The 19,865-nt window shown below is 38.2% G+C and overlaps 1 protein-coding gene across 3 annotated transcripts in view; it reads right to left on the bottom strand.

Annotated features, from left to right (window-relative positions):
- LOC122791600 (non-muscle caldesmon-like) overlaps window positions 1-19,865 on the bottom strand; it is a 1,000,623-nt gene that overhangs the window by 473,388 nt on the left and 507,370 nt on the right. Inside the window, exon 1 of one of the 3 annotated variants that reach the window (XM_044059384.1) lies at window positions 380-647. The exons of the other annotated variants lie outside the window; for them this stretch is intronic. Within the exon in view, the coding sequence (XP_043915319.1) occupies window positions 380-441 (62 nt within the window). The 5' untranslated portion in view covers window positions 442-647. Of the gene's footprint in view, window positions 1-379; window positions 648-19,865 lie in introns of those variants that run through there. 3 annotated transcript variants of the gene reach the window in all.

Raw genomic sequence — 19,865 nt, 5'->3', positions numbered from 1 at the left:
GGAACTTTAAGAAGCTGATGGCAAGATATTTAAGAAATAAGATGTAAGGAATTCATATATGCATGTCTTTTTCAAAAAAAAAAAATCAAACCTTTTTGCATTTATAAAAAAAACACACACACACACACACACATATATATATATATATATATATATATATATATATATATATATATATATATATATATATATATATATATAAAACATACAAGACTTTAAGTAGTAGAAATAGTTAAGTATCATTCATATGCACCTCTGGACCTGTTATATACAAAAAAATCCAGTCAAAAAAAATTAAACTTCTACCATACACACCATCATCTTATCAACATTCCTATAAGGTATCATTCAAAAGAATAAGAATGGGTTCTTTCCTTACCGTAAGAGGTTTTCCAGCCCTTGTTTGCTAGAACTCCTTCTAATGATTGCACTGCCAGACATAGCTTTTTTTTTTAAGTGCACACCGAAAATCCAGCACCCAGTCTTATCCTAAGGTATTTAATGGGGAGACAGGCCCCTTACTTGCTCCTTTCTTTTTATGAAACAATCCTGTTATTTATTCAGGCAGAGACCTCAGCTTCCTTTTGTGTTATCCACCACTCCTTCCCCCTCCTGCTGCTGCTGTTACCGTAGCCGAAGTGGTTGCAGTAGGAATCCCAGTGAAGCAATGCCCTTTGTAATCTCTGTGAGGTTTAGTCACTCCCTCTCACTGACTGCATGTGGGATTCATTGAATGGTAAATTCACAACACACACCCTTGCTCTCTCTCTCTCTCTCTCTCTCTCTCTCTCTCTGACTCTCTTTGTTTTATTTTTCCTATCAGTCCCAGCCCCCATCCTGAAATCCACAGACAGTTGTCATATGACCTTCTCAGAGGAAAATTAGGGAAAATACATTATACCAGCTCCCCCATACTCACACACCCCATGCCTGTATAGGAGGACGGTCAGATCCTGGCTTGCTTTGCTGCAGATTTGGAACAGCATAATCTTGCCATGTTTCTGTCTTTCCAATCTTGTTGCAGATGAGGGCTGTACTACAGTCCTTGGAGAGATTCTGCACTAAGAAGAAAAATGCAATTTTGGAAAACATGTACAGAATGTGTACTTTGCTTGGGTTTCACTAACATACTTGATGACAAAATTAGAGTGTGTCATACCTGAAACCATGTGTGATTTAACATCTAACAACAGGGTATGGGTAATATGATATCCTCACTTAAATATGTAAAAGCTATCGGTCTGCAGTGCGTGCTTTTTACACAAAGGCAGAACAACTGAACCCTTTTGACATAGTTTAATGTCATTCTGTAAAGACAATAGGCAGGCACATAGTTTTAATTCTTGTAGTGCTGATTACATTAGTGCACCTGGGATAAGCATATACCAAACAAAAGCAGTGCCTCATTTTCATAGGTGTCCAGGAAGAGCAGCAGCAACCTGGTGGTCAGAGCTGCCCACTGTTATAGTGTATATGACTAAAGGGAAAAAGGTAGTCCTACAAGCAACATAGCATACTCATGTATCCATGATAGAAATCCTCACTTCACCTAAGGCCTTGAATCTTTATGTATGTTTGTGTGTTATAAAACCATGGAACATTTCAGTAAAATAGTACAGGTTATGACAAATAATTCCGACCTGTTATAAATGGTCCCATATTTTAAAACCTTGACGCTGGAATTGCGTCCTGGACTTCATCTTCTGTAGCAGTATCCTGTCCCTTGTTTCAGGCAATGACCTGTGAACAAAACATACCTTACCGACCTAGGCACAACCCCCACATTCAGTGTGAGTCTGGCTTCATGGTTTAGCCAGGTCAAATTTTCTAGTTCACTTCTGAAAGCAGGTATCTACATTCAGTGGATCTTGTCTTTTTGTAAGAAACACTAAATAGAGAAAATTATTCTAGTAAGCATAAACTGAGGAATTAGTGCTTCAGTCAGCCATAGTAAAAAGAAGTAAACTAAAACAGAGCATAAGGGCACTCACAAATTATCAAATAACCAAAATAGTAGTGCACCAGCCAGCTGAAAACCACAAAGTCCCAATTAATTAGGCCTTACTGAAAACTGTGAAAAGTTCATGCAAACAGCTTACATTTCATCACATTTTCCTGATAACAAAAAGAGACAGTTACCTTTTCCAGTCTGGCCTGTGACTGCATTTAACATTTTACCTCCACTTGAAACCACATGTGAGGCCACCACTGGTAATGCTGCCACCAGTTCCACTGTATGAACTGAATTTGCCATGTGCACATTGCCTTTGTTGTCAACCACATGTGACCTGATGACATCAGGCATACACTGTCCTCTTGTATTGGAACATCCATTAACAGAATCTTTGAAAATATAAAAACAATACACCTGTGGCAGCATGATATCGGTCCCCCTCAGCAAACATAATCTTATATGAAAGATTCTGTGAATGTCATGTGGATGTCTGCGTAGCTGGTATAGTAGGGCATTGTAGATGCAGACATGAAGGAGAGATGGGCAAAAGACACTTCTTGAATGCTTCCTGCCTCATATGCACTGCATGGTGCATATCCTAGCGACAATCATGTAGTAATCGCCAGCCCAGCTCCCACTTCCAGGTCTCCTCCAGTTATGAGGTCAATGGCCCTTGAGGATTCACACCCCTTCACCAGACAGGGACATCTAGAACTCCTCAACCTCTGTGATACACTTCGTTGTTGGTGATCAGACTCCTGAAAGGGCATATTCATGGTAATGTCTTCTACCTTGATCTTGGCTCTGCAGTATCATATTGGTTACCCTTTGCTAAACTTGAAGTACACATCTATTATGTCCATCCACAGCACTAATGTCTTGTACCACTCCTTGCCACACCTGCTCCTGAAAAGGTTTATCTGTATTACCTTTGGCCATGAAGCATGTACCATGTGTGCAGGGGGCTTGTAGTAACAACCTCATTCTCCTGGGTGGTGAACTGTTCCAGTCATTGCCTTTCTTGGGGGCCCATGACATGTCCAGTCATGTACATCTGTGAGTTACACAAGTCAATTATTGTGCATGCATTGCTGACTGCGGACGTCTCATTTGATTGTGTGCTAACCCCCAGCTCCATAAAGTGCCCACGTATGAATCTTTTGTTTTGCTGTGACCCTTACCCCATTCTTAAACACACTGCTGCTACAAGCTTATTACCATAGCCACTCTGGTGGCATAGATGGATAAAGCCCACAACCCAGGAGACTCAGCTTCAATTAGCATCTCAGGTGACTGATGGAGAAGCAGGGAGAGATGGACATACGGGGGGGGTATATGGAAGTCTCTCTAGACAGCAATCCCTAGTTGAGACCAGGGACATGGCCAAAATAGGTATGTTAAGAGGGGGCACTGGGGCTTGATGAACTGCTGTGGAGGTTGCATAATACACATCATATCCCCACACTGCATGCCCCTTTAGGGCTGTACCATGATGCCACAATGGGAGGGGGGATACAAGGTAGGCCAATGTTACCTCCTGGACAGAAGCACAGGCATGTCAAGCCCTGTTGCCTGTGATCAGTGACTGTCCTCATAAGATTACCAGAATAAGTTTGGGGGGGCATGGAAAGTTAGTAGACCCAGCACAGACAGGGCATGAGGGCCAGACCAGTAAAGTAACAATGAAGGAGCAAAAAAAAAAATGTTCCTAGTACCCTGGGGGAGGATTTTGCATTCTTTACTTCACTGATACAGGAAGCATGATTTGATTCTGACCTCTGCTTATCTGCACATTACCTAGACTTGTAATAATCTGCAGATTAATCTCTATTTATGAACGTATGATACCCCTTCTTGTTTTAGCATACTGACTGCTAATAACACACTGATCACTCTGTTCCCCCACTTACAGAATGCATTACGAGCCTCATCCAAGGTACAGGGACCATCATGCCCTATGTAGCATGTCTTGGCCCTGTGAACATTGACATTGGTGTGTTACCCACTCACAGCCTGGCGTGACACTTTCATGACATTGTAGTATTTTCCTACTTCCACATACAACAGCATCCCTGGCATGACACTTTCATGACATTGTAGTATTTTCCTACTTCCACATACAACAGCATCCCTATGTCCCTCTTCATACCTCTCAACCTCTTAGCGCAAGAAATCTGGACAAAGCCTGACATAATGGGAGCACAAAGGCTCAAAAACAAGGACACATTTTAAATATTGCTCTTATAAACTTAGAGAGTTGCAAGAATAACAGGATTTGTGTTAGCATGCATTTTCTGAAGGATATTAAGTCTGAAACTCACATGTATGGCATTATTTAGTGAGTTTAAACCTTAACTCATCCCAGTGATTTGTCAAAAAACATTTTTTATGAGGAACACACCAAAAATATGGGGTAAAATCTAGACATTCTATGAAAATCTGTACAGTTGAGAGGCATGTCCCTGCTACTGATGCCCATCATGGGTGTTCAATAGAGTGGTGGATTACATTACCAATTGTTGTGTATTTCCTCTTATCATCTCTTTCAGAATCCAGTGTGCTAATGCCATGGTTGTTCATATTAATGTGGTCTGTCATAAAATGGTGGTACCACTTCTTATTGCATTACTTTGGAGGCTCATTGCATGGAAGTTTTGTTAAAGTGGGACTGTATTACGGCATTCTCTGAATCACTGCCATAATGTATGGCTGTACCAAACATGGGCTGCACTAACCCAATCATCCCTGCTCATTCCAGGCTCATGCACTATTTGCTCATGCATACCACTGCATGATGTAAAGACTTTATAATGCATCATTGCTGTGCCATGACCCATGACACGTGATACCTGAATGTATGTACTTGTGCAAGACGATATCATTTCACTTCTTGAACAGACATGTCTAAGTGATTACAGCTGCTTCAGACATTGACAGCAGCAGGGCTTCTGCAATGGTGCACATGGGTGACCAAGTTATTTTGTTCTTACTCCGTATAGGCATCCAGGCATACCTGCTGAGTTAGTATGATGGACCCTTCTACATGATTAAGGCCTGGCACAAGCTTGCCAAGGTGGTGAGTGATACCACTGACATCACCATTCTGGTGAGTAGTGTAGTCAGCATTACAGTGATGTGCAGTGGTGTCACCCTTGATCATCTTAGCTACGGTGAAGCAGAGGTTACAAACAGACACCCAGAGTTATAATGTAAGCATCTTTTTCTTTCTTTCTTTTTTTTTTTTTTTTGCGGGAGCTTTTTCAGGTTCAGCACTGTACTAAGTTCTTTATACTTTGACTTATAGTGACAGAGGATCAGAGGGAGCACATGGAAGGATGCATCTGGTGACCTGGAACACTCATTAGTGGCCTCTTTGGCCACTACCCAGTAGGGGGCAGAGGGTTCTTTTCTGATATTTATTAAAAGAGATTCCTTTTGGTCACCTGGCATTATCAGCATAGGATAGCCATCTCTGATATGTACCATTAGCTGGATGCCTGCCCAACAACTGTGACATACTCTTGGGCATGGCTGGCTGGTTCACACAGACAATAGGCTCCAACAATTGGGCAACCAGAGGGACAGCCTGCAAATGATGTTAGGAGTGAATGAGTGTGATATCTGTGTTGGTTGACCTTTGGGCTACTGTGCCATCTGACATGTACCCTGCCTTGTGTTATTCAACCTTGTCCCTCCCCATACTTTTTTATACAATCCTCCCCATCACCATGTGTCCACTCTATGTCCTTATTGTCCCCATTCTCTAAAAACCCTACATTTTGTGTCATACTAGTTATACGTCTGCATTTTATGTTTGTTTGTTTGTGTTCCACTGCAACCTTCCTTTCTCCCACAACCATTCCCACAAAAAATAATCTGCTTTCCCCCATTCTAGTTATGGTTAGCTTTATGTTTGCTATTCCCCATTTCTTTCTTTATATTCCTTCTTTTTTACCATTTATATAATAAACAAGGTTGGTAATTTGCTGTACTAGCACTGTGTGTGTGAGCATATACAGCCTTGTGCAAGCTTGGGCACACTTTTTGTGATGTCCACCACTCCTGTCACATGCACTTTGATAGCATAACTCACTCACTGCCTTTGTTATACCATTTTTTTCTGATAACTTGGCTACACAAATGTCTTATGGGCTCCATTTCACTGACTAATGGCAACATGTCAATTTTTGTTCCTATCAAAGCACCTCCATCCACATCAAAGCACCTATAGGCCACGTAAAAGCACCTACAGGCTACATTGATGTATGGGATCTCTTAAGTACATGCTGTAAAGTGCTTGTTTATGAATCCAACCCATATCCTGAATGGACTGTGATCTTACTTCTTTAAAAGAGAAATATTTCCTATTTTTATTGGAAACTTTACTTCTTTTTCTCATGTATTGGTACTGCTAAGATAAATACACGAGCATGACAATTATACATATAAGATTGGAAATAAGTCAAGTTAAAAAAAAAATTGCTGCAGCCATACATCATCACAATACACACTTAGAGTTATGCAAAGTTTCCATCATAACCATTTCTGAACTTGAAACCTTACGTAATATAGCTCCAGAAGAAAAACAGCGTGTAAACTATTTTTGCTGATTATTGCATTTAAAGAAATAGAAGCATTGCGCTCTCAGTGAAATATGCTGAGTTTTGTTGAGCCATAGTATTTCCATGCAGCTTAAAGTACATATCTTTACCATAACCTTAGTAAAAGGGAAAAACTTAAAAACTGATAAACCACCCTCTTACAAGCCCCACACTAGTGATATAATTATAAGGCTATTTGTGTATTATGGTATGACTCATTGTGTAGCTGTAAGACTGCAAACAAATTCCACAGTTTCATCATCTTATCAGCATGGGATGAAGGGGAATGACAAAGAGCTGTAACTTAAGTTGACTTCAGCTGACCAAGTAAAACAGGCATCTGCGCTCCACAGGAGGAATCCTGTAGTATTGTAGTATTCCTTCAGCCTTACCAGCCACAGACTGCTGAAATGTTTCACTGAAGGCAGCAAATAGATTTTCATACAAGCCTTGCTCTCTACAGCAGGACACAGACACACACGTGCGCGCACGCACACACACACACACACACACACACACACACACACACACACACACACACACACACACACACACACACACACTCAGAAATACACATATGCAGGCACGCATACAAATGTATGCACAAAACAAACAGACATACCTGTGCATGTAAACATATATCCACACAAACACACATACATCCCCATGCATGTATGCACAGATTCCCATAAAAACACACATACATGTATGCACACATTCAAAATCTACTGCCAATCATTAGCGGACCGGAGATCCGCTCTGGCGACCCCTAAACGGGAAAAGCCGAAAGACACAACAACAACCTGAATTTATTCTCAGAACCACAACATAATACAAATCTGGGAATGTAAATGACCAGGGACCATCAAGTTAAATAGATACTATCAAGGACCAATGCAAGGCATAGGTCACTTTGTATTTTATTAAATGGAACTAAAAATGAATAAACCTTGTATCAGTATGGTCTAATCTGGTAACAGAAGTGTGTCAAGAAATGAAAATGTTTCCAGAGGGCTATGATGGTTGTTTCTGGATCATGTGTCTATGGCATTTGTTTCTGTCATGTTACGGAGGGTAATTTTTTTTCTCAGTAAAAGCTACAAGCTAGCACTTTAGTGTCTATTAAAAGTTCTTCTGTGATATATATGACTAAGTTACGAATTGTCTATAAGCCTCTCTTATTTTAGTTTGTTTGTGTCTTTCGGCTTTTCCCGATTAGGGGTTGCCACAGCGGAACTCTGGTCCACTAATGATTGGCAGTTGATTTTTACGTACCAGCTTGCCAGGTCTGATGCACAACCTTCAACAAAGGTATGCCCATTCACGCATGTCTCCATGCAGAAGACACTCTAGCTGAGAATCGAACCCGACAGCGTCTTACTGTGAGGCGACAATGCTACCGCAGCACCACCACAGTGGGTCAAGCCTCTCTTATTTTAGTAACTTAAAATGATTTGCCATCTTAAACCACCTGCTATTTTAGTAGTTGCTGCCTCAGTGAATGTATGTCAGCCAACTGCGGAGCATCACGTACACACCATAAGCCAAAGGAGTTAAACCATAAAATGCTTCTGGCCATTGCTATCCAGAAATGTGCATTCACAAATGAGCACTCCAAGCAATTCAACTAAAACCATGAAAAACATAAAAAATGGATGATTTGGCCCCATTTGAAGATATAGATTGCTCTACAATGAAAACATCTGTTGTAGAAACAGCAAAAGCAGGAAGTTATATTCCAAATGGTCCAAATGGAGCAGATCCAGCTGAAACTCAGGAAGAAAACTGGGCATGAAGCACAACAATTGTTTTTTTCTGTTTTAGATACTGAAAACAAGTACTATGAATCATGCAATGATTTGCTGACTACGTGCTGCATGGGGAAAAAACTAGCAAATACAATCCAAAATGATGCAGAACTACTTTGATCTGGCTTTCCAGACAAACTGTCTTATCACAACAAAATGAGAGTCTGCAGTTATCTGCCCCTAAACTACACAATTTACAAGATGTTGTCACTAGATCCAAGAATGGTACAAATTATTAATATGATGCAAGAAAGAATGGATACTTGGTAGTATTAAAGTTAGCAAATGTTTTATTCAGTTCAGTACTAGGAGCAAATAATGTCAGAGACAATGAAAGCTTTGCAGAGGATAATAAATTTGCACTGAGAGCACAGTAGAAAACTTGTGTTACTTTTTGGTATAGCAGAAGCTTGGGATTCTAGTGTTAGTAAGGGAGGATCTGTTCAAAGTCTTATTACTACTTTAGTGGGTATTCCCTTACAAAAGGCTAGGATTTCATATGGTTATAGGCAATATTAACTAAATATTTAGCTTTAGAACAAAGGGGCATTTTTTTATTTAAGTTCTTAAGAAAAAGAAATTTATAGTAGATTGAGTACTGTCACAATGTTTAATTTTTAAATCAGAGAGACGTCTTTCTATGTATTACAAAATATTCTGGATGAGGAAAATTAAGAATGCAGTAATTTCACCAGCTCACTTGAAGATTATATGGAATCGTTGCCAATGTTTTGACTGCCCTACTGAGGCAAAAACTGATTTGGTTACTGTGTATATTTTTTCTGCTGAGGAATTTTGGAGGCAAACATCACCTGTCATGGGCCTGTATACTCTTAACAAATTGCCTAAATTGATTTAAAATGGAGACGGTTGCTTCGGATATTAGTTGCATATTATTATTTTTTTTCTTTTTTATTATCTTTTTCCTATTTAATTTACTAGCTACATCCATTCATTTGAAGTATGTGATATACTGAAACAGCACAGAGTCATTAGACAAAAACTGAAGGTTAAATTGATGTATTTTTAGTAACTCTTGTATTAAAGCTAAACAAAATATGATGCATTGACTCAACAATAAAAGATTACTGTTCCTGAAATATTAATAATCCAGTCTTTAAATGTCAGTGGTATGCATTTCCTCTGTAAACAGAATCTCTGAACAACAAGAACGTGTATTTGTTATAAGAGACTCATTTGGTATATGAACATGTTGAGAATATAAAACAATGTAATCTTTGGGTAAAATATAATTTTGCAAACTGTCTCAAAGAAGGGCTGGGGTTTTAGCACTATGTAAGGATTCAGGACATTTCAGATTTGTAAAACAATATGTTAGCATTCAAATACAGTTATACTGTACATATAAAAATTACTGTGGGCTAACTCTATGCACCTTCTACTGACAAACACTTATTTCTTGAAGATACACCAACTTGCTTACACAAATAGGAAAACACTTTTATTTACCAGCTGTTACTTGAAGATATAGTAGTTGTTTAACAGAACTGAGAAATGCTTTTGTTATACCTGCAGCTGATTGGCACACTATTGTATCTCCAGATCAGAACAGATCTTTTAAAACCGACTTAATCGGCAAAGTCAGATACAGTATACAGCTTAGGCAATGGATGCTTAGGCAAGCTCTTTTACATCCATGGAGTACACCACCTCCTTGCAGAAATGTTTAATTCATATTTGTTTTGAAACTCTTCATGGAAAGAGTTTTTTTTTCTTTTTCATAGAAATTGAGAAATTAGACAAACATATTTGTTTTTTTTTTCTTAACCAGAGTAGTGGACTGATCCAAAATGAACCATTTCAGCCACAGTCTGGAAGTTACAGCAGAAACAGGAAAAAAAAAACATACACGCAACACACACACACGCACACATACACACACACACACACACACACACACACACACACACACACACACACACACACGCAAAACAAGTTAAAAATATTTCAAGGGAGACATGAAAGTTTAAAATTAAGGTATTAAAAACATTAAAAACATACACAGCAAACACTAAAAACATTAGAAAGCATGCACAGTACATATAAACAGAGTCAGTTTTTAAAAGCATTAAAATATCATTAAAATATGTAAAACAAGTACATTCTTATGAAAAATATATTTTTATCTCTTTATATTTTAAGTTGCAATACAGTATGATTTACATTTTACATGTTCATTGTTTTTGCTGTCCTGGTAAGAGACTGGATTAGTAGAGCATAGTATAAGAGAAAAATGAAATTACAGAAAGTTGTTAAATGTTCATTGTTCCTAAATGTCTTCACAATAAAGTGGATTAGCAAACAAACAGAATAAGTGAGAAATAAGAATACTGAAAGCTGATAGACTGTCATTGTTTCTACTGCATTGGTAAGACCATAGTTTATGAAGGAAGTAGGATAACTGTTGAATGTAAATACTGAAAGTAGCATTACAAATAAACAAAAGGAAGAATGCATTGCAGAGATAATTAAGTATGAAGAGATAGATGCTGTGGAAGGCGCTTTAATTAGATTAGTTTGTTGTAAGTTAATGTTTTAAGCAGGCACAGAATGTGACTTACTTATCCTAGTCAGACCATCAGACCACAAGCTCTTAAAATATGATTAATACATGTAAGACAATGGTAAAGACACATTTTTTTATTATTCTTACACTGTCTGTCTGTCAAGGAGTTTGTTGCTTGTGGGCTTATTATATGTTAATGGGAATACAATTGCTCAGTATTATTTAAAGTACCACATCCTTCAATATTTTGATTATGTCACAGAAATCATAGAAGTCATAGAAAATATAGGGCAAGTGGGCCTTGTAGCCATTTAAGCCTTGCCAATACTCACCCATCTATTACAACAAGAAGAAATGGAACACTTCTAAGTTGAAAGTGTGAATCAGTCAAATGCCAATGAAGAAGTTATACCTGGGGAACCAGAAATAGCTGTTATCAATACTGAAAATACAATTAAGTCTCTAAAAATGGCAATTCCCCTAGGCCTGGTCAATTGCCAGATGAAAATTTATAAATGTTTTAGTGATGTTTTGTATCTTATTCTTTGGAAGTTATTGCATTTTGTTTATTCCAGAAGGAATTGTCCCATATACTTTGCAAACTGTAATTGCAATTTTGCATAAAAAAACACAAAACATATAAATACTTATTCCACTGTAGATCAATTTATTTAATCAACATGGACACAGGATTATTTCTAAAACAGTAAACAGCAGGACTTCCAGCAGCTTAGACACTAAGCTATGTTTTTATTTTATATGGATTATGTCCATGAAAACAAATGGCTGATGCTGGTAAGCTATTCTCAATGATATTATTACCCTTAGAAAAAGTTTACAGTGGAAATAGATAGTTAGTATGATTTAATATGATGCTAAGAAGGCATCTGGTTCCATCAATAGGTTATATTTTGAAAGGCATGCAGTTTTATGATATTCCAGAAAGCTAAATGAACTTGAGTCAAAATATGTGCGGAGATAGCTTTGAAAACTTGATATCACAGTTACAGTTGGTTAATTTATGACAAGGATACCCACTAACCTCTGCACTGTTTTTCTTGCATATTAATCATTTTTGGAAATGACTAATTTCCAACTTCAGGCTTTGCTACTTGGTAAAAATACTTCTTGGTTGTTTATGATACTTATATGATAGTTATTTCTTATAACTGCAGTACTGATCACTTATTTAAAGTATCAAAAGAAATAATGGTGTACACTACTAACCACTAAAAATCAAGAAGATCATTTTCGTCAAGGCAAAGATCCTGAACGTTGACCAAATATATATTATATAAAACTTCTTATAGTACAGAAGATCAGGAAATTTGTAAGGACTGCACAAAGAAAATAAAACAAAACTATACAAGCTTGTACTTTTAAGTTATTTTCCTTTACTAGATCTTGTCAATACATTGTAAATGTATATATTACTCTTGCTGAATTTGTATTATGTGTCATAATTGCACATTTAGATAGGTGGAGTTAATAAAACAATTATTTTGGAAGTTAATATGGCAAGGAAGCTGCCCAAGAATAGTGTCTAATATTCTTTTTTTTTCTTTTTTTTTTTTATTCCCTACCAGATCTGTCTAATGGCTCTATCACATTCCAATTGGCACATTCATGCCATTATAGGTGAGAGTCCTACCAACCAATTACTCCTGTTCAGGGTGCCTTATTAGCCCATTGGATCCCTGTTATGATGAGAATTAGGCAGTAGGAAATGGTCCAGTTCACTGGTCTGGTAACGTACCCTATCATTCCAATTAGAGCACCCCCACCTCCCTTGCAGTGGCTCTCAGAGAACTGCTTCATGCTTCTGGTAGCATGGAGTATGTATCAGGGAGCACATACTCACAGGCAGCGCATGCACACAGGCAGCACATGCTCACAGGCAGCACATGCTCACAAATAGCACATGTACACAGGCAGTACATGCTCACAGGTAGCGCATGCACACAGACACCATATGCAAACAGGCAATGCATGCACATAGGCACAGCATGCCCACAGGCATATGCTCCGCAAGTGCAACCCCTAGGGCTACCAAAAGGTGTCACCCAGATGGTGAGCCAGATCTTATTTTTTCCTCCTAAGCTGGTTAAAATGACTGCGGCTACTCCCTCTCATCTTCATCTGCTAGCTTCATTAAATACCTAAGCCACAAGTCAAACTTTGGTCACCTGGGTCTTATCCAAAGATTTATCCCTCTATGCCACTCATGTGGCTAGCTTGGAATACTGGAACATGCTATACTATTATTAGAAATTTGGAAAAGGAAGAACATGCTATACTCTGCCTTGAGTGTTATGTTAGCTACAGTTTGTTTAAAAAAATAATCTAATTTCATATCAAAGGGAACTAGACATCTCAGCCATGGCATTTGATTAGGAGATTATGACTGGGAATGTATTTAAGGAATGTTTTCCTAACATATTCCCTTGGTTAGAAAAGCTGATTGCAGTTTACACATATGTAGGTATTTCAAGGGCTGGTTTACTATCATGTAATTCAAGTGGACTTGGTTGAATCCCCTTTGAGCGAAGTCTGAAGCTCAAACAGTGACAATGTTGAAGTCAGATATTTCCAAAGTACAAATCTCACCCTTATAGTACAAATCTCACTATCTTGACCCATGTTAGCCCTTGTTCCTAGGTCAAATTCAAAATGTATTTCAGCAATATCGGAATTCAGCAATCTGACTTTTCTTGGACGTGGGTCGATGATACGATCATTCAACTGAGTCCACTTTAATGAAATGATAGTAAACCTCAAGGCCTACAATCAGAGTTATATGTTCCCATCTCAAGATTCCCCTTTCCTAATTCATAGGGAAAATATGGAAAGGTATTTTTCTGATATACATTATCATAAAATGGATAATAAGTATGTCAGAAGTTCATAATTGAAAATGTTAAAGAAGAAAAGTCCACTTTTGTTACAGTTCTATATTCTTTCCAGTGTTGCAAACAATATTTTAGATTATCATAGAAAACAGATCTGCATAGGGCGGCCACGGTGGTGCAGTGGTTAGCATTGCTGCCTCACAGCAAGAAGTTCTCCGGTTCGATCCTCAGCTGGGGTGCCTTCTGTGCGGAGTCTGCATGTCCTCCCTGTGGTCGCGTGGGTTTCCTCCGGGTGCTCCGGTTTCCTCCCACATCCCAAAGACATGCTGCAGGTGGATTGGACACTCTAAATTGGCCCTAGGTGTGCGTGTGAGTGTGCCTTCTGTGGAAGGTTGGGTGCCGGGCTGGCAACTCGACACCGTAAAACTCCACTGCCATTCAATGTGCGGACAAGGTGATCCGCTGTGGCGACCCCTAACCGGGAAAAAGCCGAAAGAAGAAGAAGAATAGAAAACAGATCTGCATAGTATATGCACCTCTTATAAAGCAACTGCAACTTTCATTTCATGGTAAGCTAAAGTGGAGTAAATGCATGAATACAAGGATGGATCCAAAACTTTGTATGCAGAAATGCCAACAAATAAAGGGTCTATATCATTTCAAAGCAATTATCCGTTGAACACCTATTCATTGAACATAATCTATCAAACTTTAATTCCGTCGAACTTCATTTAAGTAAATTTCCTAACAAGAGAAAAAATAGTCGGCTAACCTATTGACCATCATAAAAATCACATTATTTAAAACCCACCCAAGTGGGGGGGGGGGCACCCCCCAACTAAATATACCAACTCCAAGATCGCACTACAGTGGGGAAAGGGGCAAATTCCAGATGATGGCCAACAAGTTTTTTTTTCCCCTGGGAAGAAATCTGCTTAAATGTACATTCGACTGAATTAGCATTTGATGTATTAGCTTTGACAAATAGGTGTTCAATAGGTAGTCAGTTTGATGAAATAATATAGATCCCAAATGAAAAAGTAATCTTTCATTACACAGTAGAACAATACAATTAGTTTTGAGGATACATATATCGCCATTAAAAATTTACTTTATGAATCCAAATTTACATCAGCCTTGCTGGCACTGTAGTTATGAAGAAGTACCAGTAGCCCAATTTTTGGCTCATTATAAAGGTGTCAGTGCTGAATTACTTATGTGTTGCCTTTTTGATAAAGTTAATCATTAATCAGCTGATATAAGTAAAAATAACTGTAGCCATTATTGCTGCTAAAAGAATAATACTTGCTCATTGGAAAGCTTTATGTTTGTTCGTGTTTCAAAACTATGAGTGGTATAAGACATATATAACTTTTAAGCAAATTCTGAAATTACTTTTTTATTACCTATTCAAACTATATAATGTTCTGTATGATGATAGATCATGATATGTAGTGGACTAAGAAAAAATATAGTAGTGCTGCAGTTATATACCATTGTAATTTAGTGTGATCTACTTTTTTGTTTTCTTTTATGTGCTTGCATGTCTGAAAATGTAGGTGTTGTACCTAGAAATAGATGTTATATTTTAGTTTTGCAAAAAATAAGTGTGTCAAAAATCTAAAAAGATTCTGAACAGAAATATATGAGCCAACATGGCTCCTTGTTTCCCAATCTGAACTCAGTAACAGCTTAATAACAGAGTAAAATGAATTACCTGAAACAAGAGAAGAATGCATGTCAGCTGGAATTTCTTTATTTTCAAAAAGGAGAAAACATTTTAGGCTAGTTAAAGAAATTGTAAACATCATGAGAAGAACATGAGTTGACAGCCATCAGAGCTGCAAAGAAGTCACTGGCAATTGACATGTTTATTAGTAGACACAGTTTAACAAAGAAAAACAGTTTAACAAAGAAAGTGGGCGGTGCAGTGGTGCAGCAGTTAAAGTTGTCGCCTCACAGTAAGAGGTTCTCTGGTTTGATTCTTGGCTGGGGTGCCTTCTGTGCAGGGTTTGCATGTTCTCCCTGCGTTCAAGTGGGTTTCCTCCCACATTCTAAAGACATGCGTCTGGAGCATCTCTCCCCAGACCTCTGCTGAAAACAGGCTCTGTGGAACCTAGCTGGACTTTCCCGGTCAACAAATGTTGAATAAATAAATAAAACAAAGCTTAGCTACCTATGGGGGACAGCAATGCTACACTGTAATTTTAGCTGATACAGGTTTGGGCTACATTATGAAAAATGACTTAGCTGGCATGAAGAGCCTTCCTTTACCACATTTATATTTGCTGCTAATCCTACTATGCACTCAAGGAAAATTCAGTAACAACTAACTATATTGATGCATAAATCATTAATTACTGCTGTAATATAACCGATCTAGCAAGTGATGGAAACCACATCAATGGGGACTCTGACTGCTGCCACCTGCATGTTATGAGTTCTTATCATCTTCGGCTTTTGTAAAATAATTTCAAGGAATGTAGTACTGACCAGGCCTTCTGCATGATATGAGAGCATTAAATGCAAATGTACAGAAATGCTTATTTATTATTTAGTATTGAGGTTGGTATGCTGATCGTGTTATTCTATTCAGTAACAAGCAGCAAACGTAGAGCAAGCACGATAGCGCTGCACAGAAATATAACATGACAACATGAAGGTGACTCATAATAAATGACTGATAAATGAAAAGAAACTCAGTACTGGCAGTACAAGCAGTAAAAAATGATATGGCAATGTATCTGCCTATCTATCTATCTATCTATCTATCTATCTATCTATCTATCTATCTATCTATCTCTCTGTCTATATAGATAGATAGAAAGATATACACACACACACACACACACACTCACACGCACACACACGCACACACACACACACACACACACACACACACACACACACACACACACACACACACACACACACACACACACACACACACACACACACACACACACACACACACATATATCTGAGTGTTTTCAAGTTGTGGAGGTACACAAACATCGATGTTCAAAGCATCAATTTCTGCATGTTGGCAATCACTTAAAAAAATAAATAAAACACTCAAAAAAAGGAAATAAAACACTTTCCTACTCCTACTGGAAATAAATAGTCTTAATGAGAGAACTAGTTTGCCTAACTAGTGATACTTCAGGGAAAGGGTGTTTGGTAAGGTAATGTCTCAGGCTGGGGTTAGAGGCAGTATCAGGGTTAGAGTTAGCACACATTGGTAAGGTGTTTCAAAGAGGCTTCACTCACCCCCCCTCTCTCCTTCCCCAAGAATATTGCTAAAAACGACAGGTAAAACACACACACACACACACACACACACACACACACACACACACACACACACACACACCCTACAAACTATCACCTAATTTAACCCTAAATCTAATCTTAAATCCTAGATACCTACACAAACACTATAAAACACTAAAACACACACACACACACACACACACACACACACACACACACACACACACACACACACACACACACACACACACACACACACACACAACTAAAGTGATCCCCTATCATAGCCCTTACTCTAACCTTAACCAGAAAAAAAACACTTACTTGCAACCACACACACCTCCAAGAACCAGCATAGTTCATGATCCCAGGTTTGATGTCTCCTGATCTCAGCAATGTACAGAACTGAGTTAAAGAGGACCCAGTACACTTTGCAGAGAAAATCCATGGCAACCACACACCTATATATAGTTCTAAGCTATATACCAATTTGCTCTTCCTGCTCTAACTTACGGCTTTGCAGTAATTGACTGAACTCAAAAAGTATTGGATCAGTTGGACAGGAAAACAAGAAAAATGCTTTACACATTAAATTATATATAAAAATCAGTGTATACCATGATTATATATTCCTTGTTTTAAAGGAGGTATGAGTCTCCTCGAAACTGATTACATGGACAGATCTGCAACTGTAGGACTGCATACATATCTGATGACTTCATCAGGTCATAATGAAAGTTTTGAAACATGAACAGAACAAATCTAAGATGAATTCCCTGCTTAGTTTAGCAGAAGACTATCGGTATCAAGCAGAAACAGAAACCAAACCAAAAGTAGACAAAACTCAGGTAGCAACTCAATGTGCCAAAAAGAGCAAAAGAAAGAATATAAGGAGAAGGATCAGATGAGAAAGCAAGAAATGTGGAAAAAGCATAAATACAGTTGCAAATACGGAAAACTCCTGGAAGAATCTCATGTTGATCAGGATTTGACACAGTAATGGTTAAGGAAAGGTGAATTTAAACCAAAAGATGAAAGGTTGATATTAGCGGCCCAGGATAGTGGAATACGTACATGTCAGTTTACAAAGTCAATTGATCATGAGGGAGAAACAGACAAATGCTGGTTCTGTAAAACAGAACTGAAACAGTCACACATGTTGTTGCTGCATACATAGCCGGCCTTAGGCATAGGCCAACTAGGTGGCCACCTAGGGTACCACTCTAGCAGGGGCGCTTTTCCAGTATTTACTTTTTCATTTTTTGTAGCAAAGTAATTGTTTCTTTAAATTGTGTTGACTGAATACAGGAAAAACTGAAGAGTAAGACACACCATGAGAAAAAGAAAGAATGAAAGAAAGAAGTAAGGTGGATGGTTTAAGTAGATCAGAATGGGTGCACTGGGTGGTGTGGGGGGGTGCTGTGGAGCCCTTTTGCCTAGGGCACCAGGTGACCAAAGGACAGCCATGGCTGGGTATGATATGCTAATGGCAGAGGGCCTGTATGCTGAAAGGCATAATAATGTGGCAAGACTGTTGCTCTGGGGATTGTTCAAACACTACACTATTGAACTATCTGAAAAAAAAAATGGAAACATGAGCCACAAAGCATTATAGAGAATAATGAATTTTACCTCACATGGGATTATCCATTACCAACGGTTCAAAAATATATGTGAGAAAACCAGATATATTATTCCATGAAAAGAAGACAAAAGTAACATTGATCACTGAACTTGCTACACCCAATGATTACAGTGTCGTACATACAGAGAAACACAAAGTCATAAAATAGCAGGATTTGCAGGCAGAAATGAGGGAAGGAAGGTTACCCAGGCAGTTCCCATAGTATTAGGAGCAACAGGTCCCATAAAAAAGATTTAGTCTTATTTAGATATGCTACCAATGTATACAACTCTGTATAAATTGCAGGAGTCATTTCTGGGTACATTCTGGGTGCTGCAAAGAGCACTTTTGGCTAACATCAAAGATCAAAACAATACTAATTTCATGAACTTTAATCGTGCTTTGACTTAGGAAAGGGGTCAAGTCACGTCATGGTATTAGAAACCCAAATGACTTGGTAAAATTCAACCAGGTGTACAGCACATAAATACAAGTACAAATAAATGCACATGTATTCTTTTCTAGCCATATTTTTATTGCACACACACACACACACACACACACACACACACACACACACACACACACACACACACACACACACACACACACACACACTTTTTAAATATATTAAGATAATTCTTTAACAATTCTGTACAAGATAAACACATTAATCTAGTATTTGTGCAGTAATGGAGAACTACTTATGTAAAAGCAATATTTTACATAAATATTTCTGTAGTAGAGCTACTTTAATGCATCTTTTTTCCTGGAAAACTACTAAACGTGCTTCAGGAGAAAAGGTATTATTTCCGCATAGTGATGCATTTCTGATGTTGTCCTTTTCATGACCGCAAATCCTAATTTTCTGTTTCATTGAATTCTGCAATAAAATCTAGTCAGGTCTGCTATTTATAGAACAGACAGAGGAATTATTACTGCAGTGTGGCAAGTAAGCAGCTAACCTATATGATAGCAATAACGATTAAATGTCTGTCAGGGAGAAGTGAAGGGCAGAGCATAGTTTTTACCAGTGCTTCCTCATAAGCAGCATCTGGCCAAAAGCAAAGGATTTACAAATAAAATACCTGGATCTAAAAATTCGAAATGTGAGGAAAACATTTCTAAAACAGAAAATAGGCAAGCTATTTTACATATGCTCAACCTATCCTCCTGTCTCTCTCACTATAATACACACACATCTATATCTATATCTATATAGAGAAAGA

Source organism: Protopterus annectens, chromosome 17.part0 (assembly GCF_019279795.1).
Source record: "Protopterus annectens isolate FY-2018-M chromosome 17.part0, PAN1.0, whole genome shotgun sequence".
Lineage (NCBI taxonomy): Eukaryota > Metazoa > Chordata > Ceratodontiformes > Protopteridae > Protopterus > Protopterus annectens.
Note: the sequence above shows the minus strand (reverse complement) of the source record. Positions and strands in the feature narration are given on the sequence as shown.